Source organism: Paralichthys olivaceus, chromosome 11 (genome assembly GCF_024713975.1).
Source record: "Paralichthys olivaceus isolate ysfri-2021 chromosome 11, ASM2471397v2, whole genome shotgun sequence".
NCBI classification, from domain to species: Eukaryota; Metazoa; Chordata; class Actinopteri; order Pleuronectiformes; family Paralichthyidae; genus Paralichthys; species Paralichthys olivaceus.
In genome coordinates, this window is record NC_091103.1 from 23661248 (window position 1) to 23686538 (window position 25291).

The following is a 25291-nucleotide window of genomic DNA, read 5'->3' on the forward strand; positions in this document are numbered from 1 at the left end:
AATCACATCACACCCTAATGGAGAGATGTTGAATGAAATTGAGCAGTTGCTCAACGCACAAAAACAAAGATCTCAGTTATGATTGATGTACATTCTTAGAAAAACCTTATTCGAATAAAGCCGGTGAGCTTGGCCAAATATTGCTGCTACTTTATGTTGTGGTTATTTATTTCATGGTGTTTATTCTACCTGTTTATTTGGGTCATACATGTCTCGAATTTGTGAAATTGCCACAGGAATAATTTAGTGACCAATGCATTTTATGTTTTTGTCTGTTTGTTAGTTAGAGAAATGTTATAGATAGGTGTAGTCGGAGCGTATCCAAGATTTTTTATTTTATCTCACCCTTGTAACATGTTTGCGATTGGGTTTTAGACTCGGTGGAGGTCTGTGCTCTCCTGCCAATTCTCTTGAACCCTTTTCAGCCTTGATCTCTGGATCGGGTCTGAAAGCAGCCTGGTTTCTTATTCTGTCTCAGTGTGTTTCACTTTAAGTGTTGCATGACTCCCCCCTGAGTGAGCAGGTGAAAACTCTCATTTACAAGAGATTCCTGCTTCCTCTCTGTTATAGTGGGAGATTTAGATCCGTCAGCATCAGACACTAAAACAGCCGTTGCTTGCAAACACGCAAAGTTGCTCGTAATGTCTCCTGAAGGTGTTTTGGTTGTTTTGCAATTGCATGCCTTCTCTACGTGTTAGTTTGCGGCAGGAGAGCATTGATCTGCTGCTCATTTCCATCGTTCTCTGGCACATCAGAGCACGCCGGGCATTTGTGCGCTTTTCTCGCCTCACATCTCTGACAGCAGAGCCGCAGGGAACGAGTAGTTACGACCACACGAACCAGTGAATCACAGCACAGAGAGGGGCTTTGATTTATAAGTAGGAAACAACTGTATTTATTATGATATCAATACATTTTTCTATATACACACAGTAATAAAAATGCAGTCTTAGTAGCACAATGAGTTGTTTACAAGTACGAGTTCTTTCTCTTTAGGCATTCTACAAGTCTTCCCCCTTGATTGCCTGAGCACATTTGGACTTTCTTTGTGATCAAGAAAAAAATAAACTACTACGTGTGTTTTGCTAAAAAAATCAATTTACATGTGAATAAATAAAATCCATTGCTTTGAAATTCATTACCAGTGAACAATTTTTTTTCAAACACACAAGTGGCTGATGTGCAAATTCTCTACAATACAGAGTGTGCACGTACAATGTTAATGATGTAATGTTAAGTGTTCTTTGAATAGAGGGAAAACATATCAAAATGGTTTCACAGTAAATAAAGACATAAAAACAGCAAATGCAGATTCAAGTAAAACAGGATTATGTTAAGTTAAAACAAATGAAAATCTCTGTGACACAGGGGCTATTACACTATTTTAATGTTACAAGAGACCAAACAAAATATATTCCAAGGCTAAAAAGATAAGTCTGTAAAACAAGAGATCCAAAATTCATATAACACACAACCAGGAAGTCTGTCCCCAAAACCCGTCCGTGTATATTCATGTGAAAATGTACAAGTACAGTAAACGGTGCAAGACGAGGCTTCAAAAATTATTTATTCTATTTACTTAAGGACAAATAATATACAGCCCTTAACTAAGATAATATCTCTGAGTCACACAGACAAAAACGATTATTAATGTTCTTACGATACCCAAATTTGGCAACAGCAGGCAGGACTATAGGATGCTGCCCAAATGTGCAAACCATGCCAATCAAAGCGACTGATTAGATTCCATGATTGTACCATTAGCTCATGTCTCAAAGCTTCCACTCCATTTATATGTAACAGCATTTGTTTTGTGTTCCCTCGTTCTAGTTTCCTGTATCGCTCCACTGATGATCTTAACCTGTACAAAAAGCAGTAGGCAAAAGTAAGGTAAGGATGTTTCCTCTACTAGCTTTGTGATATACGTCAATGCACGTCATGCATTGTGGGTAATGACTGATCTTCATGGAGCCCATGTAAAGCTGATAAAACACTTTTGTCAAGCTCTCACATGTCACAGTCTGGGGATGAGGCGGATTGATCCCTTCTTACCCAAATCTCCCCCCTCTCCATTTGCTTCAGATCCTCCGCGCCCTCAATGTTCACAGTGTTCTGCTTCTCTGTGTCGACCAGCTCAGGATCTTGCGTTTCGCTCACTGTCGGGGACTTAAGGCTTTCGCACTCCTCTACCTCCTCACCCTCCAAGGACAGAGCCATGACGGGGGCCTCCAGGTCGGCCTCGGCGGACGGCGCTCTGGGCCTCTGACAGAACTCGTCGTCGTCACTCAAGATGTCCGTCTCCTTCACCTCCTCCTGGTCCTCATATTCCTCGAGGTCGAACTGCTCCTCCACCCAGCGGTCTGTGTCGCCCGCTAACTCGGACTGCTGCTGATCAGGTTTGGCCTCCTGCTGCAGACAGGTTGACTCCTCTGGAGAAGCGAGGTCTTGCTCTGGTTCGCCGTCAAACACGATGTCCGTGTCGATAGTGAAGCGGTTGCGCACAAGCTTCCTCCTGCCCAGAGTCCTGGTGGGGGCAGATGCTGCAACAACAAAAGATCATAAAACATGTTATAGGATGGACAAACATTATCAGGTAACACAACATACGTTTTTTTAATTGCACACACTGGTGTACAGCACAGCATAATAACAGGTTATAGCAAGTTATATCCTGTTTGGACAGGGCTCAGTATTATAATATCTTGTGTTGTAAAATATAAAGTTAATTGTTTTAAGAAATTTCTTTTATTACTAACTGAATGGAATTTAACTGTTATAAATCCTTTTCCAAAAATGCTCCATGCAGTTTTATTTGAAAGTTTTACTCCCTAGTCTGCACCATAAATACTAGTTACTGTTAAAACTACTTATTAAGTTTTGATGTACATTAATAAAATAAGAACTTGCATCCAAAGATCTTATGCCGCGCTCCTCTGCTCGTACTAATTCCGCGATAAAACGGGAACATCTCATGCAATTTGGCAATATTTTAAACTACGAATTAAAAACAACACTTATAGGTTGTGTCAGAATATGCTGGTACATAACAACTCCTGTCATCTAATGCTTATTTTGAACCAGTCTGGAAGATGTCGCTACATTCAACACAGCCATGTGGACATTTACTGCTAACGTTCGCCACGCTCGTTAACCATATTGTTTACTTTGGACTCTGTGCTTTGGATTCAATTGAGCTCACTATGTTTTATAATTGTTTTCGTACTTTCAGACTAGTCCAAGGAGTAAAAGGAATGTAATCTACAGGTATATTAGTTGAAGGGAACATCTTTAGTCCCTAGAAATTGAATCAATTAAAATGTGGTTGAAGCCAGATGTGAAAAAGATTTGATTTGATGCTCTCTGTGTCTGAGCTGTCGGTTGAGCACTTACCTGCTCTATTTATGACGGGACGCGCTCCCTTCAGGGCACAGAGACGCTTTCCTCCGAAGGGCACATACTGCTGGTTGAGGGGTAAACTCTCAGTCTTCAGGAGCTGCCGCCGGTGCTTTTCCCTCAAGATGGAATGGACGGTTTTCAGGAAATCTTTTCTACTCTCTGGAGAGCTGGGGGGAGAAAGAGCGGCACGTTATCGGTCTGTCACTCAATAGATACCAGCTGACTGTTTTATCAGTGACACAGTGGCTTCAATCTGCAGTGGAATTCGTCCTCCATTAGAAGAGATCCTCACCTACAGCACAGCTGAAACGTCCTCTCTGGCCTCCCCTCTGACTCTGACTTTGTGTGGACGATCTCACACACAGCAGAGCCTTCGCCATCTAAAGAAGAAATTCCACACTTATATGAGATCTATCTGAAATAATTGTTGGATTTTGAACACTCAACAACTTCAATGTTTCCATTTCCAGTTTTATTTATCGAGTCACTTACCTGTGTTGGCCAAGGATCTCACTTGAAGGGCGTCAGTGGGGATCATGTGACGGAATCGGAAAGGGTCTTTATCATCTGAAGATATGGAGACTCGATGGGAGCCGCCCTACATTAAAAACAAAAATGTCATGTTTACTTCTCTCACAAAACTATGCTTGTGAAATTAGCTGCACTTTAACCCAATCAGCTTTAAAGGAGACATTATGCTCATACAGTTTTAATTTGGGTAATTACTTAAAAAGGTTAACATGCCTGAATGTTCAGAAAACACATCACTTTCCTTCTCTTTTCAGCTTCTGTCTGAAACGATTGATTTTCGCTTCTGTCCTGATAAAGCTCTGATTGGCTGGTTGTCCCACTCTGTTGTGATTGGTCAACTCCTTTCACTAGAGTAGGAATTATATCGAACTCTGCTCTCACTTTCTGTTGCTTTGTTATGGGCATTGTGCTGAGTTCTGTTGGGGCATTTCAGGAGCTGTGTTTTCTGTTTCCTGCTGACTTTTTAACCTTGCAGATGCATGAAAAACCTATAACACACCAGATAAATGCAACTGGAAAAGCATATGTCTCCTTTAGGGCTGATTGTGAAAAGGGCAATAGTACATTTACAATGCTACAATAAAGCAGGTTATGTTTTAAATGGATGTAAGAGTTGCTGACGGCTTTTCTGAAAACTTACCATTTTCTTTTTCTTCGACCCGTCCTTGCATACAAAGACAACTGCAGTTTTGAACACTAAGAAGAAATGAGAAAAACGTTATCACGGTGAAAGTTGTCAAATCAAAATGTGTAATGATGCAGTAAACAGTAGTGATTACTTCACATGAAAGGACAGTAAACATGAAATGACTTAGTCACACTGATACATAATCTTGGAGGAAACTTGACGTACCAAATGTTGCAATCTGGGGCTCTTTCTTCCATTTCCCTGAGGAGGCAGGAGGGTTGAGCCAGGTGACGCTGGTGTGGAGTAACAGGTCCCCCATCGACAAATCAGCAACCTGGCAGAAGCAACGGAAAACCAGCCGTTACTCCACACGTCTGCTTTAGTTGACAGAATTGAGCCAATCCACTTTTAATCCAAACGTACCTCTTTCTTTTCACCGCTTTGTTCGGTGATGAGCTGATCGAACACCGCTCCAAACTCCTCGTGGATCTTCTGCATCTCGTTGATGTGGCTGGCCACTTTGTTCATGGCTTTCATGGCAACTGTAAACGACAACGGTGGTTAGGGTTCAAGTGTTGTGGCTGCAATGTTGTTACCGAAATGTCAAAGTGATTTCATCTCCTCCGTCAGCCAGCCCACGGGACTGGGTCTTACCGTCCAGGTGGTAGTGCTCCTCGCTGTCCGGGTCCGTGAGCGAGTAGAGCTCCTTCAGCAGCAGCGGATACTTCAGGACCCTCTGGATGGGTTTGATTAGATACGATTCCAGGGTGGATGAGTGCTGCTGCTTGGGGTTGCGCTCATCCAGGAAGGCCTTGAAATCGTGGTCGGTTTTGGCTGAAATGATCGATAAATACTTTAAAAACCGTTCTTCTGTAATTGACGTGTTTACATGAACAGATGATTCTACTCTTAAGTGGTTTTTCAGGTGGTTTTGCTGGTGGTTTCTGATTCACAATAATAAAGCTTGTTCTTTGCTTATTTAAAACTGACTGAGGGCTAAATCCTCTCAGTTACATTTTAGATTTAAAGCACCTCAGAGAGAAATTTTAGGAGTTTTTAGAAATGCTGCTGGACACGTTTGTGTGGACCTGTGTTGTTGTATCGACTACTGGCGGTTAAGGCAAAACAATGTAAACACCAACTGTCACTAACAGAAAAACACATTAGTACGGATGGAGCGTCAGTGTTTCGATTGACAGACATTTTGATCCTGTGCAAACTTGGAACCACCGTTAAGTAGTGCTGTAGTTATCCAAATTAAATCCTGGTCGACTGGAGTTGCACTTATTCTCAGCTGATCAATAAGTCATGATTAGGTAAAATTAAAAAAATGTAAATAAATCATCCACTGTGCCCTATCAGTTTAATATAAGCAGCATATTAAATAATTGTACTCGTGTATCTTAACTGAGACAAGTTGGCAAAACTACCTTACAAAATGTTTACACTCGACTTTTTGATCATCAGTTTTATTAAATTACAGCCACAGTGATGTACGAGCAGTTTCCTTGAGTTCAAAGTTGTGGAAACAGGAAGTAGACTGGCCTTAAAAAGCTGTGGAAGGCCGTTGGTGTTGTGCTTTTCTCTTCATGACCATTACACTGGGGATTGTCCAACCAATGAATATTTGATCGAACAAATAATAAACCACAGTCCTACTAGTTAGTGGCTCGTGTTTTTCTTTTGCATTGTCATGCATTGGCAAAGAATTCTTCATGCTTTTTATAGACGAGTCATTTTATTTGAAGGTACAGTGTGTGCAATTTTGTGATACCTAGTGTTGAAATAGCATGTTGCAGCTGAACACCCCTCACCTCACCCTCTCCTTCCAAACATGCAAAAGAACCTGTGGTACCTTCAGTTGTCATAAAAACTCAAAAGGTGTTTAGTTTGTCCAGTCTGGACTAATGTAAAAAACATGGCGGCCTCTGTAGAGAGGGTCCCCTCCATGTAAATATAAAGCATTTAAATATAAAGGGCCTTTTCTGGGGTAAAGAAAACTACAATTCATATAATTTAGATGAAACAAACTAGTGAAAACATCATGAGGATTATTCTACTGTATATTAGATTTCTGCCAATAGTTCCCTTTCACCTAAATCTTACACACTGGACCTTCAACAGCAGCCGGCCACAAGTAGAGAGGAATAATCTGTTTACTGCTTTAAAAGCCACTTTACCTCAACAAGCCTGTATCTCGTTGAATCCCTGAACGTAAAAACGGCCAACAAAACCATCCACTTGACTGTAAAAGGGACGAGAGGTGTACTAGCTGCAGTACAAACTGTTCAACACAGCTTATTATATGGATGCCATGTTGCTGTGCGTTTTAGCTCCGGGAGCCGCCAGCTTTAGAGTATGCAGAGGTCAAATAGACAACTGTCTGGCTGACAGCTCTGCACAGTAGATTTATAGAGCCTTGCAGGATATGGCAGATGGTTGATGGATAAATACATCCTCTCCTTTGAGCCAAGAAGGAATGTTGACCTGAGTGCACATTTACTCACCCTTTACGAGGACCTTCGGGACTTTGGTGTGGCTGGCGCAGAAAGCACTGTAGATTTTAAAACGGTCTGCATAGTACAGGAAAGAGCCTCCCAGGGAGAAGAGGATTTTCTGTAGGAAAAGTGAAGAGTTGTTACACAAACAGTAGTTAATGAGTTTATCACTGCTGCCGTTCATATCTTTTATCTATGTAACAAGGAGACGCACCTTGAACTGATCCACTCGCTCCAGCTTCTCCAGATCTGGAACCAATCTGGTCCCGTCTTCCAGGGTTTTGAGAAACTCAACTTGAAACTCCACCATTTCTGGCAAATTCCCAAACAGCACATCCAACTGAAGGAGAAGAGCATTTAAGCAATGTTGGAATGACATGAATAAAACCAAATTAATGTCATTACTGCAAGTGCATGTAAAACATCCATTCATTTTGTAAACACCTCCCTGAGCTACTCTTTACATGATTATGTAACCCACTTTTCTTTTAACATTTCAACAGTTGTGACATTTAAAAGCCAACCATCACTTAACGGCTCCCATCGTCAGACGTACCTCATCCTGAGTGAGAAAGGTCTCCTTCTGCAGAGGGGTTAAATATCTCCCGATGAGGCAATTGAGATCCTGCAAGATACGAGTGGTTGATTCGAGGATGTCAGTGTCATTTAGACGCATACAGACATGAAAAACACGCAACTTTGCATAATGCGAAAAACAATACTTGGGAACAAAATACCACACCAGTGATTAAGATACAGGGATAGTCTGAGTCCCTCCAAGATCAAACACAGAGGAGCTGGCCTTTCTGTGTGAACTTTAAAAAGGTTAGGGAGCCCAATTAAATAAATGACTATGGCAACAGTCACCTGAGCAAAGCCCATTAGATTAATTAGCAGCTCTTAATAAAAAATAAAGTAGAGAAACAGACTATTTCAATTCTCCAACGAAGGACGCCTGGGGGTCTTAAATCAATGCACTGTAATTAACATCTGTAATATCTTTGTATTATTAGTTTGATAATAATAAACTATGTAAAATAATGATAAATTATTAATAATCACGTGAAAAAGGATGAATTAATCGGACAAACTTGAAATGAGACTTGTCATAAAACTCCAGAGTCTAAATCAACGGTGCCCAAATAAGTAAAGTATTAAAATATTTAAATGTCTGGACTTCAAAAAGTAAAATCACATTCAAAACACAAATTTCATCGGCAACGCAAGTCACATGATTAAACTAAATTACAAGGATATGACATTTGTGCTGGTTAACTTGTGCACAACGTAACATGAACTTGATGAGTTTTAGTACTTCCTGTTTACATTTTATATCCATATAAATATATTCCTATATGTCCTTAGCAGGTGAGCTGAAAGTCTCACACATGGACACATAACACGCCCCACATGTTTGAATCTGGGTAATATGAACAAATTGCTAAAAATCAAGAACTATCCCCTCTGAAGGTTGCACAGTGCACCATCAATCATGCACAATAGGATTTCCATAACAAGTATATATGTGGCCCTATAATGAGTTATAACATTTTAGATAGGCCCGACAGTATTCCATTATCCACGCCCCCACCCCCCAACCCAGTTATTCTGCTGAGCAACGTTATAACAGACAGAAACAGATTAGGTGATATCCAGGCAAGGGCGCAGCTGTGTCCCCTCATGCTCCCTGGGACACAGATAAATATGGATTGGACATGTGGAATAGGTAACGTGTCGGAACAACACAACCCAGGACAGACAGACAAGACAGATCGATGGACAGAAATAACACACAAGACACACACACACACACACACACACAAAGACCATCTGTCTCTTGCAAGTAAAGATGAGTGATACTGACTTTGACATAGGTTCGCTCGGTCTCCACGAGCTCGCAGATGACTTTGCGGAGCTTGTCGGCATCGGAGAGCTGCCGGAGGGTTGCAGGAGGTGGGAAGGGCGACTCTGGGCTGGGAGAAGAGGACACGCACTCCGAGGGATTCATGTCATGGAGACTGCGGCAGAAAGCAGCGACCTGCTCCGTGCTCTGCAAAAAGAAACAGAGAGCCAGAAAAATGGGATTAGATAATGATGCAACTCTGACTTATAGTCTTCAAATCCAAATATCGACTGACCAGGCGCCACAGATATGAACTTGTAGGTTTTGCTTTCCAACTGCTGATGTGCACAGGTTCATGACTGTGCAGAGAGAGAGAGCCTGGAAAGAGGCGGCTCTGAATAAAAAAAAAAAAACATTTGCACTAATTTGGTCTATTTTCAGTCTGTCATAAGAGTGACTCCCGCCTCCCTCTCCTCCACTCACATCCCTCTTTTCCCTGGTGTTTTCCTCCAACTGACTGATCGGTGGTGTAATGATTCATCTCACACACGGAATCAAAATATACACACACAAACAAACACACAACAGTGTCTGTCCACATACAGTGTATGTTGCCGTGGAGACCAGGCCTGATGTGCATTTTGGACAAAAATAACCCCCCCCCCCTCAGCAACAACAGGCACTGATGAACTAATACACTCGTAGTTTGTAACAGGCTTCATCCTCACCAATCACAACAAAAGTGTATTTTGTCTTTTCCAATCAATACACCAACAGAACTCTACTCACACCAATCACAAACCTATTTTGTTTTATAGGGGAAAACTCTCAAAGTCGCTGAGAACAAACAGTTATGGCCAAACAAAAGGAATCACTGGGAAGTATTGAAGCCACTGAGAGCACAGTAGAGAGCTGAGAGGTCTCAAGTTGGTTATTTAAGAGTATTTATTGGTCAGACAGCAGCAATTTATCCTGTCACACCTACGAGCTCCTCTGGGAAAGAACGTTGATAAAACCTCCACGCTGCTGCAGAAGATGGAGCGTTATCCTCTCCCGATTAAAAAACGATCTTAATTAAAATCAGGGTAACTCATCTATCATCCATCTACACGTCTAAGGGCATCAAAACAACATTACTTCTTACCATACTGCAGGCAAACCTGTTTCATTCACTCACTAAAATACGATGAAAAAATAAATGCAAAAGCAAAATACACGAAGGAAGAAAAATGTGCGTTCAAATAACAGTCATGCATCTTCTCATGCATTGTTATCACCATTGTTACCTAATCACACAGACCCATTATCGCATGAGGCACGACAGCCCCTTTGTCCCTTTTCCACAACGTTTCCAAAAATAATCAGGAAGCTTCCAGATCAGCATATGAACCGGGTGCTAGAATGTCTGCAAATGCAATGTTGCAAATTCACTTTGCACAAATGAGCAGTGTTTTGCTAAATCTGCAGTAACAGCTGCTGCTGCAATTGACATTTTGTCAAATTAGATTTTTTTTTTTGCTAATCAAGTTGAATTTGAGTACAAATTGGAACAGCATGTAAATAAGTACTTCCAAAACCATTTGGATTTAGAGACACAAAAGGTCAATTCTGAAAACTAAGGATCCAGTAAGATTTTACACACAAAAATAAAAATCAGCCATAACATGTCTGTATCTGCAGTACTTCACTGATGCGATGATGTACTGTACATTTAACTCTAAAAACTAATAGTTAGAAAAAGGAAAACCCTTTCAACACCATGCAATCCATACAAAAAAGGTGAAAGAAATAAAGAGATGTCTGTAAATAAGACAGATTTTTTTCTATCTATTGAATCAACTGAGCTCATCCAGGTTTCCAGAGCCCAATACAACAGTCAGTTATAATCTTCACTCGGCTAATTAACACCGTGGCAGCTTTGGTTTTGTGGACAGTCATGACATGACTGAGAGAAGAGAGAGAACAGAAGGAGGTGGAGGATCAAAGCAATTCAGTATCACATGAAAAGAACAGTATGTAGATAAGATAAAACTGTGAGATGCAAAGAGATAAGAAGCCTATCCCTTGCAAATCAGGTATAGATGAAAACAAATTTTCAAAGCATGTGAGCACTGATGATGGAGTGAGAAGAAGACTGCACTTCTCTCCTCCTGAAAGTGTGATGAGCCTGAAATCACAGCTCGCGGTGCCAGGAGAGAAAACTCTGCAACAGTCGCTGCAACGACAGTCTGGGTAGTTTTGTCAAAGATATGTAAAGTCCAAGTCCTCTGAGGTCAGATCTGCAGCAGCTTAGTTCCTATACATTCAGTGTTTTATCCTCATCTTGTGAAGCACTCCGCTGATTATGGGGCAACTCTGCGACACAACGGTGACTCACAGCTTCCTGTTGTCTGTCTGTGGCAGCCAACGGGAGGTGTGCAACAAGCGGGGAGAGGGAGAAGGCGGGAATAAAAACAGCTGGCCGGGCACGGCCACGGCAGCAGAAGCGACTAACCAGGTAAGAGAAAAGTGAAGGGGTCTCACCAGATGAAGCATGTCATAGATGGAGTCTGCGGAGCGCTTGGTGTGCTTGCTCCACTTCAGCATGGCCATGGTGCAGGTTGGAGAGGCAGCGTCAGTTCAAGAAGAGACTCCAGGCTTAGTCAACTCTACACTGCAGCTCTCCAACACATTTCTCTTCCCCCTCTCCCTCTTGTCTTTCTTCTGTTTTAAAAAAAAGAGAAGGTGCCGTGGTGCTTGTGATGAGGGATGAGTGAAGCAGCTCTGCCTCCTCCTCTCCGCCCACCAGCACTTACAGCCTTCCCTTCGCCTTCCGACTCTGCTGTGGTTCTGTCACTGATATTCTGCTGTTCCCCCCCCCCCCCCCCCCCCTCGCCGCTCCACAGGCTGGGTAAAGTCGAGCACACAGTGTGAGTGTGAAGATCTGGCCAACTCCGGGAGCATTGTAAATCAGTCTTGATAATCCTCCAGAATGGAGAGAGTGCAAAACAGGAGCAGGAGGGAAGGAGTCTCCTCCTCAAGGTTGCAGCGGAGCAGGTTTGGCTGGCGTGAGTCGCGCCGCAGTAGAATATAAATGCAGAATTTCAGGAATGGGGGGGGGGTTGAAGGGGAGAGGGGAGCAGGCTGCAATGGAGCAGGCTGCAAACTGAATGGCACTCAGTAGAATGCATACCTCCACCAACAGTCACCTTCAATTTTGTTAAGCTGCACCAAACCCTCTTAAATATCAGTGTGCCCGGTTTTGTTCATTAAGATCCATGAATTATTCCCAGGGAAGTTAAAGAAAGTGAAAATAATTCTCACACGTGAAGAACACAGCTGGAGATTGTCATGGTCAGATGTGTTCAACAACTGAAAAATGTCCAGAACATTTAGGTGAGGGTTGGCGTCTGGGTGCAGGAGGAAAGATACATTTCACCAGATCCCTTGAATGTCATCGTCTTTCCATGTTGACATCCTCTTTGGCATCTTGTATACACGTATGGCTCCTCTGATCATCCTGAGATATTTGTATTCTTTTGGGGTTTTTCAGTTTCGTGTCCGTTGCGTGTTAGAAGCATCACAAACTCGCCCACTTTCTCGCAGTGAATCTTCTAATTGCATTTTCACATGAGCTCACTCATTCACCAGCGTTTTTACCAGGGGGGGTTGGAAAAACTCTGAATAATGTCCACAGCTACTGACTCAGACATTTGCATTCTCACAACCAACCCCTACGGATAATTTCAGGAGAATAACTGGAGTTCAGTGCACGTCTGAAAGCAGCTTAAAGGTTCAGTGTGTAGAACTTAGTGGTGAATTTGCATGTTGCAGCTGAATACCCCTCACTTTAGCCTCCCCTTGCAAACATAAAAAAAACCTGTGGTAGCTTTAAATATTTTTGGAAAACTCAAAAGGTGATTAGTACATCCAGTCTGGATGACTGTAAAAAACCTGGCGGCCCCCTCCTGGTGTAAATATAAAGTTTTTAAATTTCTATGATACAGAAACAACAATTTGAACAATTTAGATAAAACACACTAGAGAGAACACTGGTTACACTGCTAGGATTCATTTATATTCAATTTCTGCCAATAGATCCCTTTCACCTAAATCTTATACACTTAAGTAACAAATCAAATGCCCTTTATTCAGACCAGTAAAGAAAAATAAACCTACAGACACATTTTAATGTCTTCAACCTCTGAGTAGATTCCAGCTCTGCTTCAACTCATGATGGTGTGCCCTCTTCATAACAAAATGTGACAGTGTAGCACAAAGCAGAGTAGCGACTGTTACTAACAAAATATCTTGGAACAAGCACTTAGACTGAATGTGTGGCACTAAAGCCTGACAACATCTTAGAGCCAAAAAGATACCGACTATACTGCAGTGACAGGGAGGTTCGTCTCTGTCCACAACACAAAATAAAATCTACATTTTCTTCAGGCTCATGTTTATTAAAAAGAACCAATGACTTCCTCATTACCAATGACTTCCTCATTACTCGAAGTAAGAACCCTCTGGGGAAAGTTCACTTTACAGCCACTACATCATCCTGCTGTGTGGATGCAGCCTGTTGGTGCTGCTCCAAGTTTTCACTGACTGCAGCAACATGTGTTTGGAAATACAGTCATCACAGTGAACATGTTCTGAACATACCAGATGCCATTAGCACATCTCAGACACAAAGCCTTTACTCATCACTCATCTCTCGAGCTCTGAAATTTCATTTGGAGTGCAACCTCTTCTGCTGAAGTGCTCAAAGAGAAAAGAAGACTGATCTACCTTTAAAAAAGAAAGAAGTGGAAAAAGAAGAAAAGGCACAGTTTGACAAGACAAGACAACACCTACACAGACACCTGCTGCAGAGATTCTCCCTCTTTATTTTCCTCCTGTTTGTTTGTTCATATTCGTAGTTTCACTGTCATGAATCAATACAGAGGATAATCATTTTATATTTGATACAGTATTTGTTTAAATGCTGTAGAGAAACCTTATGCAGAGGTCCACTTATCTTAACAAGAAAAAAATGAGCCAGTTACAGATGGTGCTTCAAACTGTGGTGAAGCAAACTCTCTCTCTTCTTCACTGCTCTATTCGGAATAATAGCACAGCTGAGGGGCCGTGAAAGACAAGGACAGAAAACAAGCAGCAGAGCCAGTGCTTGTTATGAGAGCTGATCACGCCCGTGGTGATATTAAATCCGATGAATGCACAAATAAACGCCGCTCTTACCTTGCTGCACTCGAAGTCACTGAAGATCTCGGAGTCGTCGTCCAGGCTGTCTCCTGAGCTCTCCAGCAGCAGACCCACCCCAACGTCCAGGATCTCCTCTGCAACAAAACACAACAAAGCCTTGTGTGAATTTGAAGCATATGACAAAAAGAGTCACATCTTTGTCATTTTTATTAAGATTTTCAAATCGTTTTAGTCGAATGCACAAAATGTGGCTGCAGCGATGCATGGTTAACAGCCTCCTCTCCTAATGAAGGCCCTGTGGATTCACCGTGTTTGTATAAATGAAACAAAAACTGAAAAATAAAAGAAAATCAGAGCCTGACATCTGATCGTGGTTATAACCTTATGTTTTACCTCTGTCAGTTTGTCTGTTTGTAAGCAAGATTACACAAAAACTTCACAGCAGATTTCCACAGGACCTGGTGGAAAGATGCGGTATGGGTGAGGGACAAACCCTTTTAATATTTGGTTTGTCCACAGATATTTTTCACTTTCTTTAACAATAGCATATGTCAACATTTTCCTTGATTCCTCAGAGAATAATTCATGAATCTTGATTAAAAAACTAAATAAGTGAGCGGAATACTGGTGCTGATCCAAAATAAAAATCCAGATCTCCTGAATTTAAATGTGGTTTTATAAGGGGACAGTTGGGACTTGGCAGATGTTTGCGCCCTCTGCATTCTAGTTTAGTCTATTTGGTGTAATACTCAGTGACAGCAACTGAGGTATTTAAATACACAACATAATTTGAGAGAATCAAAATTTTAAGTTCTTAGTAAACTCTACCAGTCAGATCTGTCAATGTGCCAAGTCTCCCAGTGCAGCTTTATACGGACTAGGGAAAAATATTAAGATGGACTGCATTTGCATGTGCAGTTCACCTTGACTCTGTGAGAAGATGTCAGTGTAGAGGTCCTCCTCCTCGTCGGAGCGGCGCGGCGGCACATAGCACAGCTGCCGGCGATCCATGGAGGGCAGCGTGTTGACCGTCAGGGCCAGCGACGCTTGAGAGAACGCGGCCTTCATGTCGGAGAAGTTGAGGCTGTGAGAGGCTTTTCCGTTCAGCTGAAGTATTTCATCCCCGGCGTTCAGACCTGCGGAGTGGGAACACCATCAGCTTTTGATTCAATTTTCTGCCCGTCACGCCTCCACGCACTAGATCAACAGTTCCCATTCCCCCCAATGTGAGACGGTAACAAAAATTCGTCTCATTTTCAGCACTGATTAACTGACCCTTAAATCCCAATTAAGATGATGAGATACAAAGCAGTTTGGCTCTGGAGACCCATTACTTGCAGATACTATTATTTTTTAGACCCACAAGCAAATCCTCGATGACCCATTTCAGACACTCGGATGGCGCAAATATCTCACTGTCTGCTGCACAGCATCATTGCGTGTGCTCTGCCTGCTCTATAACGAAGATACTCCACCATTCCTCAGCCCTGCAGTCTAACGATGGCTGCAGTGAAGTGTCATACTGAGCATCACCCGAGAAAGGCCAGTGAGAGGCAGTGTGGTTGTGATTATAGTAATCACTGCCCTTGAGAACTGCTGCGTTGCTCTAAAGAGAAACTGTAAAAATACATCTTGACCTTGTGAGAAAAATGCTCTGCTTTTAAAACGCATGTAAACAGCATACAAAAATGGCTAATGCGTCCCAGAGTGCAGGTTTTTTTTTTCTTTTTCTCTCACAGCATCACTGCAGTGACTTTGAAGGGAGTTCATTTGATGGAAATGAAGGGTAATGAACCTTTGGCAAAGGCTAATCCGCCCGCCTTCACATCAGTGATGTAGAGCTGCTGCACTCCGTCCTCCTCCACCACTGAAATGGAGAAACCTGGAGGAGGAAAAGGGAGGAGGAAGAAAGCGAGAGGAGTAGAGAGAGAGAGAGAGATAAAGAAGGGGGACAGTTACATAAAACACTGAGATTTGTGCAAATGGGAATGTGTAGGTGCGCAGGTCAAAGTAAAGCTATTATTACACTGAAAACAACATAACAAATCTTTACTAAGTTATTTACTTCATTATTGGATCTCAACTGAAAACAAAAAATCTAATTCTGAATGTGACAGAAACCACACAGGAGTATTTAAATGGTTCATACCATAACCAATCATGCAGGACTCGTCTCTGTCAAACTGGATTACTTTTGTTATCTTGGAGCACAGCTCAATTTCTTTGTAGAGCTGTGAGGAACAAAAAGAAGTTATATAAATCTCGGAACAACAGACGACTTTATTCACATTCTGGTGGGTGGGTTATTGACAGTGCGGGAAGAGAGTGTTAATATTCTGTATTTCTAGACAAAGCAGCTCGAGCAGAGTCTTTATGCAGGAAGCGGTCCATGACACATCATGATTACATGATGTGAAAAATGTACTGATATTTTATACTGTGCTTTTCCATGAATACATTTATGTGTTGGTGCATGGGAGGGTTTGCTGGAGGAAACATGCAAACGCAGGAGGATAAAAGTACAAAACCTATTAAAAATATGCGTCATAGGATGGTCGGATATATGTATAGTGATTCCTCTGAAGGCTTATTTAAACAAGATCAACCTGAAGCAGGTAGATACTTACCAAGTCACACACGTCCTCCTCAGGTTTGGGAATGTAGAATTGCACTTTGTTTTCGATGAGGAATTTGAGTCTCAGGTAATGTTTGGTGGCATCGAGCTGGTGAGCCTATGAGATGAGACAAGAGGATTTTTTTTCATCATAGAATGGAGAGATTGGATTCTTCTTCTCCTCTTTCTGACTCTGTAAAACCAGTATTTGTCTAATTAAATAATGCTATTATACATTTCCTCTGCATGCATCTCAATATCTTTATTCCCTTGTCACGCAAACATCACTGCAACATCAAGTGGAGCCTGAACCGTTACCTTGCAGATGGTTTCCAGAACACACAGTGCAGATTCCCCCGGTTGGATGATGGTGAGCACAGGCTGGTCATTTGGCAGACACACCCAGGAGGGGGTGAGGTGGTCGGGCACCCAGATGTCACTGTCTGTGCTGGGCCGTGGGAGGCTCTTCACAGTTCCCGCCTCACTTTTCTTTAAAACAAAGACAAAAAAACAAGACAGATGAATTTTTAAAGTTAACACGCTTTGAAAATCGGAGCTAATTACACTGGCATGTTTTGATTATCTCCCAAACTTTTACCAGCAGTTCCAGTTTAAATGTCTCCTTTCAATTCACCTACAAAGCAGTCGCGAAACATTGTTCAAGGACTTTAGCACATAACTGTTCATCTGCATCAAAAGGAATGGAAGACAACTATTGTTGTAGCTGTGACCTCTACGACTTAGAGAAGTGCAGTACATTGCATACAATACAGTACATTTACAAAGTGGCCTTTATGCAAACAAAGACTAAGTGAGTAATTCTTACTCTGTGTTCTTTCGCAGGATCCACATATATACCATCTACGGGCTGTTTCACTGGCTCCTCACCATCAGCAAAGACCTGCAGGCACAGAAAAAGGCAAGGGGTCATACCTCAAGCAGAGTTGTGGAGGATAAAGCTTGAAGAAAGAGCAAAAAGAAATCTTTGTGTGGTCGATGTTGCTCCGTTGCTTTCTTAGAAACTTTAAAATAGCTATGAGACTGGAGAACCACACAGACCTGGTTGATGGTGGGATGGGCTTTTGTCTTTTTCTTTGAGGTAGTGTCCAGACCCCAGAGCGAGGAGAACCTGCTCTTGCGTTTGCTGCAGGAACGAGACATGGCCTGCGCTCGCCGCCTCACTCCGGTCTCTGTGCGCGCTGCCACCTGCAGAAATATCACAGCTCAGTCACTGCTCAAATGCACCAGTTGAGACGGAAAACAAACTGTCTGACTTCACGGAATTTTGTACAAATGCTTTGCAATCATTAATGATTTTAATGAAAATTAATCTGAAGTGTCACAAGAGCAAGAACAGTGTTTCAATTGTGCAAAACAGTTTGCACATATAACATAAGTATGAAAAAGAGATTTATTATAAAGTTCGGCTTTTCATAAATAATCCAGAGGCACCATGCTATGGCAAAAAAACTTAATGACCAATCTGGTTGAATAAAAAGTGAGAAATTGGTTACACTGGCCTGATTGAGATAAATAGTTTACACACATATATAGAACTGCAATTTCTGGTTTACACACAACCTGGCATTTCTAGGGCTACTGATGTGTGAAGAGTAAAAAATATGATAAAGTAAAATTTAAACAGCTCAGTGTCTGTAGGAGTGAACTTTACTGCGGCACTTATTCTGTCCATTTCATTCTGTCAGCTTTTTCTCAGCACTTGTTGGACACTGCGTTGATTCAGGCATTCATGGAGGTGGAGATGAGGAAATTAGAGAGGAACAGAAGTGAAGGAAAGAGGTGTTAATGTGTCTCTTTTATTAGAAATCCTACTTCTCGCAGCGCAAACACCCACATGCTCTGCAGCACTGCGTTGGTCGAGAGAGAGAGAGAGAGAGAGAGAAAAAGTGCCTCATTGATCTGTAAACTATCAAAAATAAAAAATAAAAAAATGGATGTTTTCCTGTGCCGGCGGTGCTTTTAGCTGCAGCATGCACAGATCCAGAGCAGCAGTGGGAGGATAAAGCTGAACCACAACCGCCCAAACAGGTGCCCTGCTTGAGACCTAGACTGCAAAATGGCAGCAATAACGGAAAAGAGCGGTTTGACACAACATGTTTTCTGGAATCAACTGCCCTTCTCCTGGAGCGTTACCAGGAGTACTCACTGATGCCGATGTGTATTTTGAGGGAAACAAGAGTGTTTTGCTCTGCTTATAATCTAAAGAAGCCCCATATAAAAAGCTCCTTTTTTTTTTTAAATCAAGATCCATAAATTAATCTCTGAAACTTTTCAAAATGTTGAAAAAGGTAAAGGTTACAACAGGAAACCCAAAGTTTTGAACAAGAAAGTTAATGAAAACAACCAGATAAAATAAAGGTATTTAATAAACACAAGTAAACAAACAAGACATATTTACCAGTGCATGGAAGGAGGAGACAGAGAAAATACCCAGTCTGCCCATCGCGAGCTTGGTGGGGCGAGAGGCAAAGGCCAGGAGGCGTTTGGGGTTGGGCAGCTCTCCTCCCTGCAGACTGGCCAGGTAGCACCTGAAGCGGAATAGATCCATGTGAAACTGCTCCAGGTTCTGCTCCCAAAGGAAGATCTGCGGAGTGAGAGGGACACAACAGTAAACCCATTAATCATTCGCTGAGGCTCTAGTTCGTCAACTTCAGAGCAAGATCGAGAGTGTCACCTCCCCCCAAGGAGCTCCGTTACCAAGTAGTGCCAATCTTTGCTCCTTGTGCCTAATGGTTTGATGTTCACTGGGGCAATGGAGCAGGACATTATGATTATTCACTGGGCCACCCCCTCCCTATCACAGTCCCGCATTGGTGTGTGGAAGAGGCGGCCAGCATCGTGGCAGAGGGCTCTGTGCCGCTGCCAAGTTGCCCAGAGACCAGATAGAAACAATACTGAGCATTCCGCTGGCAGATCAGGGCTGGGAGTGTTTCAGCTCTCTGAGGAGCGGGCCTGTATCCATTCTGCTCAGCACAATGTGAAACCCAACACTGCCAAACAGAACCAGGCTCTACCTAACTGACCGAACAAAGGCCATCTGATCTCCCTGCTCTGTAAACAGACCAACTAAAGACAATAGTGAGCTTAGAAATTAATTGAGAGAATGGCAGGCTATCGACTGGTGCCAACTGCAAACATGTAAAGAAAAAAAAAAAAAAAAAGGTGTGTGGCGTCAGCAGCCTCTAGCGGATGATACCTCACAGATCTGTTATTTAATCCTCTCATACCTGCTTCTTGCATTACAACAAATCTGGGTGTATCCTGATACTTAAATACCTACTTGTGTGTGTAATTCAAATTGATCAAATAATGTAAAGATTAATATGGTCTAAAAATAACATTATTATTGTTGTTGTCACTATAGCTGTAAACCAGTATGAGTGATAAACTATGATAGTTTGCTTTGCAAGTTTAAAACAAAGTTTATCCTGCAGCGGATCTCCTACTTAGTTAGTCCCACATTTGTAATAGGAGGTTGATGGCAAGAGCTTTTATTTTGATATAATACTCAACCTTATCTGCTGAGACTGAAAAAGTTTGCCCTTTTCCTTTTAATCATTCCACGAGTTTTTAAGCTGCTTATCTATCAAATTCTCATTGATCAGACAATCAGTGACGAGCACAACGGTAGAGAATGAATACATTCCTTTCCTAACCCATGGCTCCCTGTGAAGTAGGGATGTGGTATCAACTTTGAACTAATCCGACATAACACACACAGCTAGTACCAAATTAATAAATGTTTACTGAGCATTCACACAGCGTCTTGCTCAAAAGTTATCGATGTAAAAGAAGACGTCGGTGTGAAAACCTACAACCCAAAAGTTGAGTTGACTTTACGAGCAGCAGTTTGCTTGTCACAGCTCAACAACCAACATCTATTAACAGAGTTTGAATGCTCTGTCACCTGTGTTTAACACTTGAACTCATCAAAACTTGCACATTTGAATGTCTAAATAATTTGGTTAAAATTATGCTTTTATACCGGGCTGAATGACTTGTAAATATTCTGTCTTGTAAGCATGACCCGAAATATTCTAAACGCCATGGACATACGATCAATAAAGGGATATAGGATAATATATATCTAAACCCCAAGCACCTGGCGTGTGAAGGCAACCTGAACTGAGAAAGGAGAAAAAAACCCACTTGATCCAGGATCGTCTTTCTCTTCTTTGTGTCAGTGACGGCGGACAGCTGCATGTCCCCCATCTTCTTCATCTTCTCGTCCATGTCGATCTTTTGCTCCAGTTTCTTGATCTCTGCGCGTAGGAGCCGCACCGTGTCGTCCCTGTGGTGCTGACGGGCGACAGCTGTAGCGCATGCCGAGTGGATGGCGGTGATCCAGTTCTCCAGCTCTGTCTGGCTGCAGGTCTGCATGGGGACGGACGACGAAAGGTCAAATGTTTTTCAGCAGCACAGCAGCTCATTGACATTCAGAATGAAAAAGGCTTTTAAGTTGCTTTTCCTGTGTTGATTAACAGCTCATTATCTTTTAAAGTCAGGATTTCAAAGGATATAAAGGAAAATAAAACAAAGGTAATGTTTGGCTACTGGATCATTTTCAAATTCTCTAACCTGGAACAGAAAAGCATCTCCCAGGGAGTTGCTGAGACAGAACACAAAGTCCTTCTTGGGATGCTCTGGCACAGCCTGGACAATACTGTTCTCCACCCAGATGGCGTGCTTGGGAATACTGTTGTTGTCGATGCCTGAACCGCCGTCAGTCTCGTAGAAGAACAGCGTGCAACCTGGAAAATCAGAACTAATTATTACTTGACAACAGCCCTGCTGGCACACATTTCTAGGAAAGAAAAACAATTACACTGGTTTTTAAAGCCAGATTTGCTCAAGCAATTTAATTCTGCTCTCCAGTGGCCAACGTTAAGAAGTGCAGCATGGCTGACTAATCACCAAGGCAAGCTTCGGGATCATTAGAGAGCTGATTTGATTTCAGGCCCAGTCAAGTGGCAAAAAAAATGATAATAGGGTTTGTATCATGCCTGAAGCTTGGTTCCACTGAGCTTAGACATTAGATTTAAATATTTCTAAATGAGCTTCTGTAGTGTACTGAGATGGAAAAGAGTGCGGACACATTGAGGGAAGAACAAACCTTTCAGGGAAACCCAGTAACTCTTCCACTTGCGCCTCGTGGCCGACTCCACTTTCTTGTTCTTCTTATGCACGAGGAAGTTCTTGACGGAGAGCCTGCCAGCCTTCCGCACCATCCCCTGGGCAACACTGAGCAGCGGGTCAGACTGGTAGGCGGAGCTCATGGTGCTCTGCTCGTCACTTAAGGCGGACCCCGCCTCCTCCAGGCTCTCCGTCTGGCAGGAGCTCCTCTCAAGTTCCTGGCGAAAGTTCTCGTACACGCCCTGCACGCACTCGCTGGCCCCGCCGCCGCTGCTGCTGCCACTGTCACTGCCGGCGAACATGCCCCTGCCGTGCGCTGAGCACACGGAGAAGGAGGCCGACATGGTCTTGTAGCGTCTGGACTGGTGCTCCGGCTCCACAGTCACCCCGTCGATCCCGCTGTCCTCGTACTCGCTGCCCTCCCCGGCTGTGACATCCTGCGTTGTGGCAGAAGCACAAGACAGGTGAGACGGCATTGCAGCCACGTTTTCTTCATCACTAAGAGGAGGCATTATTGAAAACCAAACATTTTGCAAACACTGTGAGTTTAGCGGCCTAACGAGAATCCAGTTTGCTTAATCCTGAAGGCCTCCTCATGGCTAAGCAAATCGCCTGGTGCTGTGCGAGCACAGCCTGCCCTCCCTGTGGCACCGCAGGGTCTGCCCTCTCCTACCCACATGGCCAAAGGCTCCTGTGAGATGAAGGGGGCTACGCCGAACGTGGTATCTCCATCTAGTCACATGACCCAATCATGCGCTCCAGAGCTCCATTCACCGGGGGCCGACGGTGCCCCGCAGTGACAGGGCCACCATACACGTTTTACTGTTACACTCTTCCACAGGCCTCCCCTCATTATCATAACAAAAGGCTGAGGCATTTCAAACGGGGAGTGACTTTAACCTCTACCCCCCCCATCAACACAGTCTCCTCTCCCAAGAAAAACAACTGTTTCATCAAGAAACAACATGTCGCTCCGTCGACACAAGATTTCTTTCTTACACTTCTCTTTCAGCGGCTTATTATCTGTGAGGTGAAAGCAGCAGAGGAAATGCTCAGACACAATGAGGAGGGGGCAGGGGGGGTTGTCTTATTGGTGATGCCACCAGGCTACATTAAGATTCTGCACAGCTTTTCATACTCTGTCCGAAAGAGGAGCACAGAAGGAGCCGTGACATAGCTTCAACAGTTCAGGACCTGGAAATTTCACTATAAATTAAGTATCACACAGTCGTGAAAACACTGATTACATATTCATGGAGGTGGAAAATGAATTGTTGCGTTTTTACTGTGCCTTTAGTTTAAATGAGTTTATTGATGGCGTCAAAGATGTGGATTTGCACTGAATCTTACCTGTATGGTCTGCGCCCTCCTGCCCTGCATACTGGCACACATGGCGGCCTGGTGGCTGCTCAGGCCTTCGGACAGGCAGTGGGAGCGCCGGCAGGGAAGGGTAAATGCACCATAACTGTTGCCATCCTCCTCTGACGGCGAGAGCATCTTATCATCCTCTCCTTCCCTGATAGCCCGGTTGGTGTCGTGCCACTTGGCATAGCGGCTGTGGGGTTGCCTGCGGGCAGGGCTCTTCTGGCTGTACAGCTCGTCCAGGGAGTTTGCTCTGTCGGTGGAGTCTGTGGGGCTGGACTGCAGGTGGCCTTCGCAGTCGGTAAAGTCTCTCTCATTGGCCGCGTCGATGATTTCCTCCGTGCTGGTCAGCTGCTCTTGGCTGAGATCTGACAGGGAGAACTCCAGGCTGTCATCTCGCCACATGTCAGCAGACTTCGACCTCTTCTTCTTGAAGATGATGGTCTCCTTGGTTCCGTCCCGGGTTTTCTGGAGGTACGTCACTTCTCCCGTGTACACATCTTCGGCGTGCCCCTCCTCTGCAGTGGCCCCGGGCAGGGTTATGTGCATTGTGTTCATGTGCACGGAGGGATTAGCCAGGTCATTGTGGAAGGACACGGGTCGCAGATTCATGGCCACACGATCCACCCAAATGGGACTTCCGAAGTCTGGCAGGACATTTGTCTCATTGAAGGGTTCCAGGCCATTGTCAGCCAGGGATTGTGGGATGCTGGGAGTGCTGCTTGAGCGTGTGCTTGTCTCAGAGTTTCTGTGCTCTATTTTCCCAGATGAAGCATGTCGAGAGCGCCTGGACTGCTTGTTTGAGATGCGCAGAGACCGAGACATGTGCTTCCTTGACAAATAGCCGCGCTCGTTACCGTAGAGGCCGTGGTCCCCATTCTGACTCTCGACATTTCCCATGATTCAGAAGCTGAAGAGAAGAGAACATACAGCTTGAATCTATGTATTATTTAGAAATGACATGTCAGATATAAATAACATCCATGTTTGCCTACCTGCAAGATTGTAGATAGTTTTCTGGCATTTTGTTCGTCACTGGATCTTCAGACAGTTTGGTCCTGGAGCTGCTGGTACAATCCACAAACCTCTGAAAACATCAGGACAAGAAAAGATTATCACGTGTCCTTTGGATTTAGTTTAGCGTAAGCCTCCCAGATACTGAGGAAAACACATGGCTGCATGATCCTGATATTAACTCATTCTGTGTCTTCATAATCCATTTTAACTGATCCAGTCTGAGCCAGTGATTATATCAGTTTTTCCTCAAACAGTTCTTTTGTTCACCATTAATCAAATGTTATTATAAATACCAGTATAATCACTCATCATGATTTTAGTTTGACAGGGAATGACTCATCAGAACCACAGAGATCTACAACGTGTGGGAAAGTCTCCAAAACAACAAGACGCTCATTAAACTAAACTTAAATTCTGAAAAAAACATGTTCTTCTCCGTCCTAAAAATGGAGGCCGGTTAGGTGGAGATAGCTGCACTAACACCTCCCTCAGTTTGACAGGAGAAGTGATCCGCTCAGCCACTTTCAACACGCAGCACTGTGGTGTGAAGTGGAGGGGACGTAATGACAATACGAGCACTGTGACAGCCTGAGTGAACACGAGTTATTCAGAGCCCAAGTGAAACATCTATGTAGTTGTTGTTATTGTCCAGTCTCAGGCTCTATCTCCTGCATTAGAGAGGACTGGGAGCAAGAAAGGAGAGTATGGGGGGGGTGGCTGATAAGTTTTCACCATAATCCACATTTGTGCACAAGCCTTCAGGCTGCACAGCCTGCTCCAAAAAGGTCCCGTTCTATGCCTGGGACCATCACCAGATGGGACAGAAGATTAACTAACCACACTGTGGCTGTTGTTCCTCCCGACGTGCACTCTCCTCCTCTCAGGACAGACCCTTTGGGGAAGGGGGGTGCATTGCTGTTGCATGTGAGGCTGATGCAGATGAGTTGGAGCCCAACCTACTGCTGCCGCTGCCGCTGCTGCAAAGAGGGGCTGAAGAGGGGCGTTGCGTAAACTGGAGCTGACCCCGTTTCTCTACCTCATGTTGCTCCCCCCCCCTCCTCGTTTTG

The 25291-nt window shown here is 43.4% G+C and overlaps 1 protein-coding gene across 4 annotated transcripts in view; it reads right to left on the reverse strand.

Annotated features, from left to right (window-relative positions):
- Window positions 1-1860: 1860 nt before the first annotated feature.
- The window catches only part of tiam1b (TIAM Rac1 associated GEF 1b), a 44308-nt gene continuing 20877 nt past the window's right edge, over window positions 1861-25291 (reverse strand). For all 4 annotated transcript variants that reach the window (XM_020088405.2, XM_069533774.1, XM_069533773.1 and 1 more), the window contains exons 2-27: window positions 24203-24294; window positions 23196-24117; window positions 21826-22282; window positions 21291-21463; window positions 20862-21086; window positions 19111-19296; window positions 17751-17897; window positions 17518-17592; window positions 17010-17180; window positions 16705-16809; window positions 16227-16308; window positions 15873-15959; window positions 15001-15213; window positions 14114-14211; window positions 8918-9103; window positions 7610-7678; window positions 7268-7393; window positions 7063-7171; window positions 5210-5389; window positions 4979-5097; window positions 4781-4889; window positions 4568-4623; window positions 3889-3994; window positions 3689-3776; window positions 3391-3563; window positions 1861-2540 (exon numbers count right to left, since the gene is read on the reverse strand). In XM_020088405.2, coding sequence (XP_019943964.2) covers window positions 2008-2540; window positions 3391-3563; window positions 3689-3776; window positions 3889-3994; window positions 4568-4623; window positions 4781-4889; window positions 4979-5097; window positions 5210-5389; window positions 7063-7171; window positions 7268-7393; window positions 7610-7678; window positions 8918-9103; window positions 14114-14211; window positions 15001-15213; window positions 15873-15959; window positions 16227-16308; window positions 16705-16809; window positions 17010-17180; window positions 17518-17592; window positions 17751-17897; window positions 19111-19296; window positions 20862-21086; window positions 21291-21463; window positions 21826-22282; window positions 23196-24107 — 4785 coding nt within the window. In that variant the 5' untranslated portion in view covers window positions 24108-24117; window positions 24203-24294 and the 3' untranslated portion in view covers window positions 1861-2007. The remainder of the gene's footprint in view (window positions 2541-3390; window positions 3564-3688; window positions 3777-3888; window positions 3995-4567; window positions 4624-4780; window positions 4890-4978; window positions 5098-5209; window positions 5390-7062; window positions 7172-7267; window positions 7394-7609; window positions 7679-8917; window positions 9104-14113; window positions 14212-15000; window positions 15214-15872; window positions 15960-16226; window positions 16309-16704; window positions 16810-17009; window positions 17181-17517; window positions 17593-17750; window positions 17898-19110; window positions 19297-20861; window positions 21087-21290; window positions 21464-21825; window positions 22283-23195; window positions 24118-24202; window positions 24295-25291) is intronic.